Here is a 13019-nt window from a genome sequence, read left to right on the forward strand (position 1 = left end):
CCTTCTTCCAGCCGTTGTACGATGTCAGCATGTAGACAGTCCAACCATGCTCGCCTCGTCATCGTTCCCCAACGAGGTTCTTGTGATCGTGTTCTCATTCCGATGACCGGACCAGGTCACGATCCCCTGCAGTCTCAGTGCACACGACTGAGACAGCGCTGTCATGTCCACTCAATCGCGTGTGGATGGCCGCGACCCATGCATTGGGTGCGTTCGATGTCCGTGGTCGCGCAGTCTTTCTAGTTAATCAAATTCGACTACACTCTTGGCCGCCTGAGTTCATTGCTTGCATGTGTACTTGGCCCCCACTACTTTGGTTCAAGAGAGAACATTGCGAGGATAAATAAATGACATATTGGGAATATACGAATCGCTCTGTCATCGACACGACGACGCACTGGGAAAATATGATACTACAAGACTAAATAGGGCAGGAGAGGCGCTTAGGCCGTGAGGGTGCTTGGTAGGCGTGTGAGTGGGGCCAGCGAGACACCGTGCGCCACCTTGGACGCGAGCGAGTGCTCGGTTGACGCCTTGACGTCCGAGCCGAGCACGATTTTGGCGAGCGCCTTGTTCTTGGCGTTGGCCGCGACGACCTCGACGAGCGCGTCGATCCAGTCGTACATTTCGATTTCGTTGGCCGCCGACAGGAGAAGGCGGCGCGCCGGCGTGGTGACGCCGATGCGGTAGATGGTCGAGCCCGACGAGCCCGTCTTGACCGCGTCTTCGGGCATGCACTCGATGGCGTCGACGCCGATCGCATCGAGACTCACGACGCCTTTGAGCTGGCGCGAGGCAAAGTCGTAGTACGAGAGGAGGGTGCCTGTGAGCTCAAAGTAGCGCGGCTTCCAGTTGCGGCGGCCAAAGAGGCCAGCGCCGGACCCTTTCTTGTGGAGCACGCCAGCTTTGAGGATGGTACTAGAGGTTGGCTGCATCAATCAAGTTCGTCGTTGGAGCTGCGTACGACCAAGCAATTTCGAGACTGACAACGTACGTGCACGCAAGCCAGGCCATCCCACGGTTCGCAAGTGCAATGTCGGGCCCCGTATCGCATTCTATGTTCACTTTGCATTCAAGTATCTGCGTTTCTGTATCGGAAGGTCCCTCTAAAACACAACGTGCAAAAGAAATATAGGGGGACCTACTCATTTTGTGACAATTCATCCAGCGTGCTGTCAGCGGGTGTATCGGTCGGTGTATCGACGACAACAACCCGGTTAGTGCACATCAAGGATGACCGAGGTGAATACATCTGCACAACCCGCGCAGACAACGACGAGTCGTCCCGCGCGAGCCATTTGTGTCGACCTTCGACAAACAAGCAAAAGATACAGTGTAGTCACCGCGATTACGAGGCGCGCCATCCGCGACATCGGCGGCGGCGTTGGACACCACCGGCAAATGCCTAGGACATCGAATGATGGTCGTCGCCGTCAATCGACGCCGACGTCGGGACCGAGCATCAAGCCCGGGGCACCCTCGACAAGAAGATGGCGTCACTGGACAGACGCGGCGTCGTAACGCTCAGCACGAGCCAACGAACGTTCTCGAGTACCATCGTTGGCAGTAGCGTCGAAGGTTGTTCTTGCGGCCCTCGATCTATCTTGCGCCAGTAGCACTACCGGAAGACGTGGCAGTTTCGCGAGGCAGCCTCGACTTGCAGAGTTTGACGCGGGCTCATTTACACGGCATGTACACATCCATGCAGCGGATGCGGCCACATACTGAGCGGCTACTCGAGTCGTGCACGTTGATGTATACAAGTACCTCTGCGTTAAGCTGTCTGCGGCCGATTGAGAGCTATCATTCGCAAGTATCCGGCCAGGATACAAGCGCGAAGATACCAAGTTCTCATAGAACCTGCAGTACTGGGCGCGCATTCGGAGGCGTTCGTTTGATATTTCTCACTGCGCACGACCGCCGCTCGACAGTAGTAAGTCCAACGGTAAAGGCGAGCCGAGGCAATCTCGCCCGTCCGACGAGGATACTGCGAGTGCTGATCTATCCATGCAGCGCTGGCAACCTCAAGGAAAGGCTTCCACAACGGCGCGGCCGAGACGCGAGCAGCATTCTCTGCAGCACTGCTTTGCCCGCGCTGGCTACCGCGAAATACTATGAAGAGACAAAGGGAACTTGAGATGGAAAAGCAAGGCGGCGCAGGACGCCATGGCTTCGATCGCCACGGCTGCGTCGTATATATTGTGATAGATAAGTTCTTGGATAATAAATAGTCGTCGATACAAGTCGTCGTCTCGGTCAACATAAATACCAGCTCGTGCACGCTCAGACCAGCTGCAGCTTGGCGAGCGGGACCATGGCAAAGCTGCTGTTGCGCACCGAGTGGACGCGCGAGTGGCGCTTGCAGACAACGTACTCGGGGCGTTCGCTCGCGAGCACAATCTTCTTGGACGGGCTCACAATGCGGAGGTCGGCGGTCGACGGCCCGAGGACGCCCACGAGGGCGAGCAGCCATTCGTTCATCTCCGACTCGTTGGCGGCCGAGATGAGGAGGCGGCGCGACCCGCTGCGGATCGCAATGCGCCAGATCGTCGACGCCGACGAGCCCTTCTTGACGGCGTCGCTTGGCATGACCTCGAGTGCGTCGACCGTGAGCGCAGCGAGGTTGAGCTGGCCCTTCTGCGTCCCGTTCTGGTAGCTGTACCAGCGCAGGTGGTGCTCGCTGAGCTCAAAGTAGCGCGGCTTCCAGTTGCGGCGCTTGAAGAGGCCTTGGCCCGACCCCTTCTTGAAGAGGACGCCGGCCTTGACAAACGAGGGAGACGCGGTCATCACCATGTTTTGCTGTGTGTACTCCGAGTCGAAATGAGATCTGACTGGTGCACCACCCGTCGTCCGACGCGCATCGGCGATCTGATAGTGCCAGCGCAGAGTGGGGCCCCCTACTTGTGAGTCGTTGACGACGTTGACTAACTGAAAAACCAATTTGACAATTGTATTGCGTGTCGCAGGCGCTGCACGAGGTACCCCCCACCGATCCAGGTGCGAATGCTGCTGGCAAACCAGATGGGTCCTTTGGGTGCCACCGACTCAAATTTTGCCACGCGGAACGTCCCAGCGCGCACTACAGTATCGCAGACGTCGGTTGTACCTCAATCCATGCACTCGCCGCCCGCTCTCTGGCCGACATACAGTGTATACGTCGAGATTGCTGTCGATTGCAGTGGATTTTTCGTGATACACTGGACGCAGGTACATTGCGTGGGTGGTGGGGAGGCGAGAATGGGTGGCTCTTGACGAAGGGTGTGTGCGATTTCGGTCCAGACAGCAAACACAAATCATCGGGTGCCACTCTTGGGTAACGAGCAAGTGCAAAGTGACAGACCACGGAGCGTATACACACTCGGCGATTGCTGACCGCTATCAGTCCTTGCTGCCACAGCCTCGGTGGCTGTGCACCCGAGGCCAATCGAATGTAGCAGGCTTTCTGTCTCGTCCACGGGTTGTGATGGCTGTCGTGCATGCTTACTATGAGATTGCGTGGGTGCCGAGGTTCGATTTTCCCAGCCTCCATGCTGGACCGACTGGATAGCTAAACGAGGCGTGGAGGATGCGATGGCTAATCGCCCTCCTTGAGTCCCACTACATTGTACAAGAGACACCAATTGCACTGTGGTGCAGGGGCCAGTGCGTTACTGCGTCCACAGCATCGTCGTTGGTGCTGGCCCGACGACGTCGGCACAACCATCTCGCCCGTGTCGTCCTCAAGCGCCACCGGTGCAACGTACTCCTAGTACAGAACCAAATACCCTGGGGACGTAGCGCCAAAGTAAGCAAGAAAAGGCGGCTTCTATCATCGACGACGACGCTTGTGATGACTATGGCTGCATCAGAAGCGCTATCAGAAGACGGGGATGTGATCGAACGCATACTAACCGGCACGAGATACTACTTCAGCTTCAAGAAACCACGAGCAACAAGTAGGGCGTGTGTCACGTGCAGTGGTGTCCACGAGGAGTTGAGCTGTCCACAGCGCTCTGCCAATCAACGCCACCGCCAGTCGATGAACCGTCGTCTTCAACAAGTTGACGTGTCGATTTGCGATCGACAAGCTTCGGCCCACAGGCTTCTACGACTCATCACGGCGCGGATCACGTCGGCGTGTCATGCCTAGTGCCACGCGCGTCCCCGTTCGTCTCGGTGGCGACAACAACCGAGCGATCGTAGTGCGAAGTGAATGAAGGTGCCGCTAGCAGACCAGACCAGAGATCAGACTGGAGCAGCGAGATGTGACGCACGCATCGCTTGCTTCCAGAGCCATTCACTGGCCTCGAGTCCTTGCATTCGCATCCCTACAACATGTGTAAGACTGCTGATGTTGGCGAGACCTCTTCTGTGGTGTTGTGTCGACTGAAACGAGCTGCGAGATTCTAAAATCCACTGACCTCGCACGGCGTAGAGTTGGTCCAACTCGACTGGCGATCTTGCGATCACCGACGCCACTACACCAACGACTGCAAGACCAACGACACTTTTTGCGGGGGTGTCGACGCGCTGTTGGCGGTGGGTGGGTTAACGACCGCGCAATTTCGGGCCAAGTTGGTACACATGCCCTACCCCTGCCTACCCCGCAAAACAATCGCACCAATAAGAAGACGATTCTTATGGCCCGAATCGTGTGCGCCTTGTCGCCAGAGCTGGCGACGCCGAGTATAAAAGGAGGCGCAAGAAGTCCAGTGCACACACGACGCTTGAGCGCATTGCATGTCGCGCAGTTGACATAAATTAACGTGGGCGCATCTCGGACACTTTGCCTCCTCTGACCACGAGGCCTCGTATACACTGATATCGCGCTGTCGAACACCATTTTGCTGACCGCACAATGCATTCATCGATGGTGTTCTATATCTCCCTAGTTCTTTGTCTTGGGGTAGGGTAAACTCTCTATCTACTTTTGTTTGTTGGCACCGGGAAAGCAAGCTCTCTTCTACAAGCGGCTCTAATCTTGGGATGCGGACTATACGCCAAGAGGAGAGTACACTGCGACAGCTCACATAATTTATAGATGAATCGCTGCAAGGCGACGACGTGCTCAAGAACTCATGGGTTCGTTCCAGTGGTAACGTGCGGCTAACTCAACGCAGACTCATGCGTGCCGATAGCATGATCCGCAGCAGCGAAACCCACGTCATCGTCGCCAGCGCTCCATGATTACTGGCAGCGATGACGTGCTGACCACTGCGCGTCTTCTGCGGTTAGAAGTTCCTTCCTCGCGATCCAGTATCGTCCCGGAGAGAGATGCCGGAGGGCTACACGTGATGCATATGTGCGCCCGATTTCTCTGCCGGAGGCACGATAGCAGAGAGCGGAAGGTGCTGTCGCCGCTTCCACTGATCACTGCACTGCGAAAACCTCGCCAACCGTATTACCACAACCGGTGTATCCAGCTACCTTTTCTTTCTTTCCACTGGAATGGATTGATTGGTCTCTAGATCTCGCCGCTGCTAGAATCGCGATGCATTATATCTTGGCGCCAGATCTTTAGAGGACTGGACAATCTGGGCAGCGGGGTGCAGCAAGCCCTGCACACGACAGTCGTACTACTATAGCTCCCACCTCGGGAAGGCTTGCGTGAGGTCTTACGCCAGCACCATCTCGGACGGCTGTACGTATTCAATGCATCAGATACCGGGCCCTCGTCATTCAATTGTACAAGTAGGAGGAGGCGCGCAGCCTCGATCCAGTGGCTGCCTACTCCTTCGTGTTTGAATCAAATTCCTTGTCGTAGCGACATCAAACATCCTCGCCAGCAGCTCGTACGACCGATTTCCTTCGTTCGTCGGCAGTGTCACCTGTGGCTCGGCAGGGTGGCAGCTTGAGCAGGGCGGCGGCCACCGACATGCTGGACAAGCTCGAGGCGCTGCCAAGCCGCTGTCAACTTGTACCAACTAAGCTCAGAACCAGTGCTTAGAGTACACCAACCCATCTCGGGTCTGCGACCAGTTTGCTGGGCGTATAACGAAAGGGGAACCAACTGTAACATGGTTGCTCGTGTCGGCAGTAACCTCGTTGCATGTAGTAGGAGTACCGAGGTTGTCTGTCATGCAGGAGGCGGACGATGGTGTGTCGGACGAAGCCGCCACCTGCACACCCAATGCAAGACGTGTAGTATCTCTTCGATTCAATCCAGTGCGTTCATACAGGCAACAGGCTGGCGGCGCTAGCTCGCTCCCATACCCGCGATCCACCACGAATCGTGGCGACGGGCCATCACGCTGCCTCGCTGCTAGCACAAGCTGGTATCGCTGGATAGCAGCCACAGCCATGGGTGGTGCTCGTTGCACCAACCTCGCCATGGTGGGACCTACTACGATCGTGCGCCCTCTCGTCTTCTTGCCCAGCCCGCTCGCCACAAGAACCTGCCGTCGCTTTGTCGCCGGTATGGCGTCCTTCGCCGCTGCGCCGCGTGGCCTCCTTGGACTTGCACGCTGTCGCTCGTCGATGCCAATGGGTGGTGGCGGCGAGGCTGCCATCCGTGGCCACCCGCCAGCACCCAGCGCCGTCTGGCCACTGCTGGCGCTGCCCAAGTGTGCCACAAGAAATTGTGTGAATCTAGCATCGGCGCGGTGATTGGCTCGAATAACATGCCATTTGGCTGCTGATTCACCAGTTAATTGCTGGATCGCACAGTGAGATCAAGACCTTGCGAAATGCAAGAGTATAGACGTCCACAGGTAGAGCTCAACGGTCTCGCCAAACGCAAATGAGAGATCGCTCGACTGCCGTACAGAGTCGTTTGCCTCTGCGCACCGGTACGATGGCCGGCGCTCGATCCAGCAAGGATCTGACCCTTTGCATTTCAACCAATCACGTCGCAGCGACCACAAACGCAGGTCCTTGCCAGCAATTTTCATCTTTCGCTTCCCAAGTCAAGACCATGGACCGTGACAGCCTCGTGGCAGCTGTGGCCCGGCAGGGCGCGACGGTGCGCGAGCTCAAGAAGAACGGTGGCGCCGCTGCCGACATTACGGCGGCCGTCGTGGCGCTCAACGAGCTCAAGGCGCAGCTCAGCGCGATGGCCGAGCCGGCCGGCCCGGTGCTCAACAAGAAGGGTACGTCGCTTCGCATCGCTTCGCCGGCTCAAATGACTTGTAGCGCTCGAGGACTTGCTCTTGCGCAAGATGTTTGTCGTGCCGTCGTTTGAGATTTACGGTGGCGTTGGTGGCTTCTACGACTTTGGCCCGCCCGGCGCGGCGCTCAAGGGCAACCTCCTCGCCGCGTGGCGCCGCCACTTCCTCATGGAAGACGACGTGCTCGAGATTGAATGCACCAACATCATGCCCGAGGTCGTCCTCAAGACGTCCGGCCACGTCGACCGGTTCACGGACCTCATGGCCAAGTGCACCAAGTCGGGCGAGTGCTACCGCGCCGACAAGCTCGTCGAGGACTTTATCGAGAACCTCCTCGCCAAGAACGCGTCGGCGCTGAGCTCGGCCGAGCAGGAGAAGCACCGCCTCGTGGCGACCAAGGCCGAGTCGCTGACGCCGGAAGAGATGCACGCCGTCATCCAGGAGTATGGCATCCTCTCGCCCGGCCACGGCGCACCGCTCTCCTTTCCCATGCCGTTCAACCTCATGTTCAAGTGCCACATTGGCCCCGAGGGCACGCACGTCGGGTACCTCCGCCCCGAGACAGCCCAAGGCATCTTCCTCAACTTTCGCCGGCTCCTCGAGTACAACGCCGGCAAGATTCCATTTGGCTGCGCGCAGATTGGCAACGCGTTTCGCAACGAGATTGCGCCACGTAATGGCCTCGTCCGCGTCCGTGAGTTCCAACAGGCCGAGATCGAGTGGTTTGTGCACCCGGAGGACAAGGCGCACGCCAAGTTTGGCCTCGTTGCCGACCAGATCCTCAACCTCTTCCCGAAGGAGCTCCAGCTTACGACGGGCAAGACAGTCCAGATGACGGTCCGTGATGCGGTCGCCAAGAAGATCATTGCCAACGAGTCGCTCGCGTACTACCTGGCGCGCACGTCGACCTTTGTCAAGGCCATTGGCATCGACATGGAGCGCGTCCGCTTCCGCCAGCATTTGGACACGGAGATGGCCCATTACGCGTGCGACTGCTGGGACCTCGAGATCCAGCTGAGCTCGGGCTGGGTCGAGTGCGCCGGCCACGCCGACCGCTCGTGCTACGATCTCCAGGTCCACGCCGCCAAGTCCAAGGTCGAGATGGTCGGCACGCTCAAGTACGACGCGCCGCGCGCCAAGGACATTGTCGACATCAAGGTCAACAAGGGCAAGGTCGGGAAGGCGTTCAAGGCCGACATGGCGCACATCAACAAGGGTCTCCAGGCGCTCGCGACCGACGATGCGGCGGCCATGGCGTTTGAGGCCACGCTGGCATCGGCCGGCCGCGCCGACCTCGTTGTCGACGGCAAGAGCTTTGCGCTCGAGCGCGACATGTGGAGCGCGAAGAAGGTGACCAAGACGTTCCTCGAAGAAAAGTTTGTCCCGAGCGTCATTGAGCCGTCGTTTGGCGTTGGCCGCCTCCTCACGGCCGTCTTTGAACACACATTTTACGCGCGCGAAGGCGACGAGAAGCGCGGTGTCATGGCCTTTCCCGCGTCGATCGCGCCCATCAAGGTCGCGGTGCTCCCGCTCAGCACGGCCAAGGAGTTTACGCCCGTCATGCTCGCGCTCGAGCGCGACCTCCGCGCGCGTGGCATCGCCTGCAAGAGCGATGCGTCGAGCGTCGCGATCGGCCGCAAGTATGCGCGCGTCGACGAGCTCGGCGTGCCGTTTGGCGTCACGATCGACTTTGAAACTGCGGGCGACCAGTGCGTCACGGTGCGCGAGCGGGACTCGTGCGCGCAGCTCCGCGTGCCGCTCGCCAAGGTTGTCGCTCTGCTCGACGACCTGGTCGCGGGCCGCGTGGCGTGGGCCGACCTCGCCAAGGTGTACACGGTTGTCGAAGCCAAGAAGGACGAATAAGCCAGTGTTTGCAACAAAGACTAGGTTCTTGGGTGGATATTTTTCTTTGGAGTTTTGTCTGTGAGTTTGAGAGTTAGAAGGAGGAGTGGACATTATTGTCATCGCCACCATGAGGTGATTACAAAACGAGATATTGCAATGGTTACGTTGTCTTACGGTCCAGATCTGCGGTAGCCTTCCCCGTTGTGCTCGGGGTCGTGTTGCCACAGGGCGTCGCACGGGCCGCGTCGCGGTCGACTCTTGAGTAATGACGCAGGACGACGTCGTTGGGACTCGTATTCGGATCGCAGTCGACACAACAGCTCCAGAACCGGCCGCTCTGCCGGCTCTGGAAACCCATTTCGCCGCCGGAAATGAGGCGGACTTGAGTCAGATCGCCAAAATCAAAGGAGTGGGCTGGCGCAGTGTAGCCCGTCGTGCGACAGGAGTCGCAATACCCGAGCCATTTCGCGTTGTCGGCCATGAGAGAACTCGTTGTGCCTTGTTCAACGTCGTGCAGATCGAGGCGGGCGCCGGCGTCTTGCCGCACGCGTCACTGGCGCTGACGGTCGATATGGCCACAAAGCTGAGGACAGCGTAGACGCGCTGCATGGCGAGCAAGCCGAATTGAAAAATGAGCTTCTGGGCGAGTCACAAACCAAGTTGTCGCACAACCTGTCTTTGGTGCCACCTCTACACGCTCGATATTGAGCTCTTTCGTGCGACGCGTGGCAGAGTGGCTGCGGTACGGCGTGCGGTACGACAAAAGCATTGCGATGGGCGAGCTAATCGCGATCAGTGCCCAGTGATCAGTGTCCATCCTTCCAACGCTGATACAGCAGACCGTAACCCTACCCTCTAGAAGGGTCCGCGGCATGGCGAGCACCAAGAAGGGCACTGAGACGCTCTCCAAAGGCAGTGGCGCGATACGTAGGACCTCTAGTGAAATGAATTGATAGAAAAGTGTGTCCCGAGAGGCGAGAGGGAGGGCGCGGTCGGTTGCCGCTACCTCCGGGACTTTGAGCGCACCGTTGATGCCCGTGAAGCGACGAGAAGCGCGCTGTCATGGCCATTCATTCGCATAGAAACCGCTCAGTCGTGCGCCCTCCGGTACGCCATTGGTGATTCATTGTACGTCGTCCACATGCGTGAACACTCTGTCGTTTTTGTGGGTCCTGTGGCTCACGCCACCTCGTGCCTCTTCGGAGGGTGTCGCTGTATGCAGATCTCACGCCCTTGGCCGATAAGCCGATAAGCGAGCCACATGCCATGCGGAGCGAACGACTCGGTGGTGATGAGTTGAGGAAACGAGCTTGGGCTGGACGATTGCATCGACGGCTGGCGACGATGGTGCGCTCGCCATGTGTCCAGCATCAGGCGGTTGTCATGCGCACAAGGGACGCTTAGAGCATCCCCAGCAGTCGTTTCCATTTTATTGCTAACGGGTGGCTTTGGAAACGACCAGTTGGCAATGGAAACGGAGCTCCCCAACAGCGTTGCCAAACGTTGCCAATCAACAGCTGACAGATCAACATTCCGACGATAGCGAGGCGCTCCACTGGTTCCAAGGTGACGCCGTCGACGCCAGCACCGACTAGGCCCTACTCGCGGCCACGCTTAGCGAGAGTCATCAAGGCAGTTCATGACTGTGCGACGGAGCTAACCGCATGTCAGCGGGCGCAGCGACGCCTTGTGTGCAGATATGATTTGCCCAGATCGCTCAATGCGAGTGCCATCAGAGAGGTTCCTGCTACATCTGGGGTCTCTGTGTTGCAGGCATGGCTGTCCTCAACTGTAGAAAACTCCGAGCTGAGTTCTGACGGCGTTTTCATGCCTAGAATTCGCCCATTGCCCGTCGCCTTAAAAACGATTGGAAATGCTGGCCGATGTTTTTAAAGTGGACCGCGATAAAAACGACCAGCGAATTTTTACAAATTTTTAGAAATAAAAACGCCTCTTGGGGAGGTCCGTTTTTAAAAATTGCTATATTTACGTATAAAAACGACTGCTGGGGATGCTCTTAGCTGGGACGCATAGAGACACCAAATGGACAGCCTCGAATCAATGTCGATTATTCAAGTCCAGTCAATGATGGATTAAGGTAGGACAGTATGTCTCGTGCCCAACTGTTACTTGGGCACGACGGTCCACTTCTGGGGCGCGGGCGCGGTCGCATTCCACGGCAAGCTCGTGATGATGTTGCCAAAGAGGGCTGGCGGATACTCCGCGTCGCGCGTCAGATAGTTGCCATCGATGTCCTTGAACCGGACCTGCGTGTCGCTCACGTCTTCGCAGAACCAGTGGGTCGTGTTGGACGCATCAAACGAAGTGTAGCGCAAGACGACTTGGTTGGGCTTGTTGACTGGGTTGCAGTCGGCGCAGCGGCTCCAGTACTGGGCCCCGTACTCACTCTGAAGCGCCATCTTACCACCCGGAACGATGCGGATATGAACCGGTTGGGCCCACTCGCCAGTGCGGGCCGGGTACTTGTAGCCGGCAACTTGGCAGCCGCCGCAGTACCCAAGGCCTCGGCCGTTGTCGACCATGAGGTAGATCACCTTGCCGTCGGTCAACGTCTTGCAGAGCGAGAAGGGTGCTGGCGTCGACGGGGCGGGCGTCGTCGGGGCCGGTGTCGTCGGGATCGGCGTGTCACCACACGCGTCCGTGGCGGTAACCGAGGCGACGGCCGATGCCATAAAGCCAACGAGGGCGTAAGCGAGCTGCATGGTTCTCAAGTTGATTTGGAAAATGAAGTTTTCGGTCGAGACGGAAAAGTTAGCAGGGTTACACCAACGATTCAAATTAAAGAGTCGTCGTCCTACTACTGTGCACTTTACGCACAAAGCGTCCGAGAAGCGGAGGAATTCAATCAAAACGTCGGACGCGGGCGCGATGTACCGTCCACCATCGCCACGGACTCGGTTTACCCTCTTGTAGCGCAGAGAATAATGCTGCTTGAAAGAGACACAGCTGCCGAACGCATCGCCCAGGTCGAGGCAGCCATCGGTATGATTTCATTCTTGTGGACACACTTGTGAACAATACAAGTAGTGGGTGGGTAATCTATGAAAATCATCCCGTAGCCCATTGTTTTAATGGAATTTCTCGCCAGAAGCGTAGTCGGAAGGTGATGTGCGCTTTGGAGGGCTCCTATCAGTGCTTGCGATCAGTGCTTGCGATCGAGCTATCAGGACCCAAACTGATAGCACTGGCGCTACAACAGGTAGTCTGGCTACCACACAAGTTGCCCAGCCGCGACCCAATCAAATTCAAACGTCCCGAAGATGCCCATACTATCCCATATCTGACTCATTCAACTGGAGCTTTCGCAAGGCGCTGCATAGATAAGACGAAGACCGGGCGAAGGTTTCGAGTGCTGGAGTGAGCGGGCTGCAATAGTCCCAGCTGAGGTCCCTCATCTCACAGTAGCAACCGACAAATGCATACACGAGGCCGGTTTCCATCTGCCTTGCGCGCTTCACAACGCAGCACAGGTCATATTGCTCGCGATATTTGTTTTTTCAAAAGAAAATCAAAGCAAGCAAGCGGCAGTACAAGTACTAGTGCATGCATTTAGGGCCAGGGTCACCACGTGGTCACGGTCCACAACTGGGGCGCGGACGCCGTCGCGTTCCAGGCCAAGCTCATGATCAAGTTGCCGTCGAGGCTCGTCCGCTCTGCGCCGCGCGTTAAGTACTTGCCCTCCATGTCCTTGAGTCGGATGTGCGTCTCGCTGACGTCTTCGCAGCTCCAGCGTGTCGCGTTGGAGCTTTGCCAAGTCTTGTGGCGCAAGTCGAGTTGGGCTTGTTTTTCGGATCGCAGTTGACACAGCGGCTCCAGAACAACTTTTGGTTCTGGTTGGACAGTTGAGCAAATCTCGCCACCCGGGAGGCGGCGTACTTTGACGTTTTGCGCCCACTTGCCGGTGCGGGCCGGGACCTTGTAGCCCGGAACAGAACAACCATTGCAGTACCCAAGCCCTTTGCCGTTGTCGGCCTTGACGTAGCTCACCATGCCTTCGGTCAGGTTATTGCAGAGCGAGAATGGCGTCGGTGTCGTCGGTGGCTGTGTCGTCGGCGCTGGGCTAGTGGG

At 57.6% G+C, this 13019-nt stretch overlaps 5 protein-coding genes across 5 annotated transcripts; 1 reads left to right on the forward strand and 4 right to left on the reverse strand.

The window, feature by feature from the left end:
* Window positions 1–331: 331 nt before the first annotated feature.
* SDRG_12208 (hypothetical protein) lies at window positions 332–975 on the reverse strand. Its single transcript, XM_008618271.1, has one exon. It carries the CDS (start codon window positions 933–935, stop codon window positions 444–446), a length of 492 nt encoding a protein of 163 aa, XP_008616493.1. The 5' UTR covers window positions 936–975; the 3' UTR covers window positions 332–443.
* A 1164-nt stretch (window positions 976–2139) lies between these two features.
* Window positions 2140–2866, reverse strand: SDRG_12209 (hypothetical protein). The gene has a single exon (XM_008618272.1). It carries the CDS (start codon window positions 2791–2793, stop codon window positions 2284–2286), a length of 510 nt encoding a protein of 169 aa, XP_008616494.1. The 5' UTR covers window positions 2794–2866; the 3' UTR covers window positions 2140–2283.
* Window positions 2867–6858: 3992 nt separating this feature from the next.
* On the forward strand, window positions 6859–8987 carry SDRG_12210 (glycyl-tRNA synthetase). Its single transcript, XM_008618273.1, has 2 exons — window positions 6859–7067; window positions 7111–8987. Exons 1-2 carry the CDS (start codon window positions 6893–6895, stop codon window positions 8946–8948), a joined length of 2013 nt encoding a protein of 670 aa, XP_008616495.1. The 5' UTR covers window positions 6859–6892; the 3' UTR covers window positions 8949–8987.
* Window positions 8988–10887: 1900 nt separating this feature from the next.
* Window positions 10888–11728, reverse strand: SDRG_12211 (hypothetical protein). Its single transcript, XM_008618274.1, has one exon. The coding sequence runs from the start codon at window positions 11651–11653 to the stop codon at window positions 11057–11059; it is 597 nt and encodes a 198-aa protein (XP_008616496.1). The 5' UTR covers window positions 11654–11728; the 3' UTR covers window positions 10888–11056.
* A 784-nt stretch (window positions 11729–12512) lies between these two features.
* Window positions 12513–12941, reverse strand: SDRG_12212 (hypothetical protein; the record flags this gene model as incomplete). Its single annotated transcript, XM_008618275.1, has 1 exon — window positions 12513–12941. One exon carries the CDS (start codon window positions 12939–12941, stop codon window positions 12513–12515), a length of 429 nt encoding a protein of 142 aa, XP_008616497.1.
* Window positions 12942–13019: the final 78 nt, after the last annotated feature.

The sequence above is a fragment of the Saprolegnia diclina genome, assembly GCF_000281045.1.
Source record: "Saprolegnia diclina VS20 unplaced genomic scaffold supercont1.47, whole genome shotgun sequence".
NCBI lineage: Eukaryota > Oomycota > Saprolegniomycetes > Saprolegniales > Saprolegniaceae > Saprolegnia > Saprolegnia diclina.

What these genes read in the sequence shown, in the direction of transcription:
- SDRG_12209 (XM_008618272.1), bottom strand. Translation starts at nt 2,793, where the DNA reads ATGGTGATGACCGCGTCTCCCTCGTTTGTCAAGGCCGGCGTCCTCTTC.
- SDRG_12210 (XM_008618273.1), top strand. Translation starts at nt 6,893, where the DNA reads ATGGACCGTGACAGCCTCGTGGCAGCTGTGGCCCGGCAGGGCGCGACG. An exon ending in CCCGGTGCTCAACAAGAAGG is followed by an intron (nt 7,068 to 7,110) that starts GTACGTCGCTTC and finishes AATGACTTGTAG; the next exon opens with CGCTCGAGGACTTGCTCTTG.
- SDRG_12211 (XM_008618274.1), bottom strand. Translation starts at nt 11,653, where the DNA reads ATGCAGCTCGCTTACGCCCTCGTTGGCTTTATGGCATCGGCCGTCGCC.
- SDRG_12208 (XM_008618271.1), bottom strand. Translation starts at nt 935, where the DNA reads ATGCAGCCAACCTCTAGTACCATCCTCAAAGCTGGCGTGCTCCACAAG.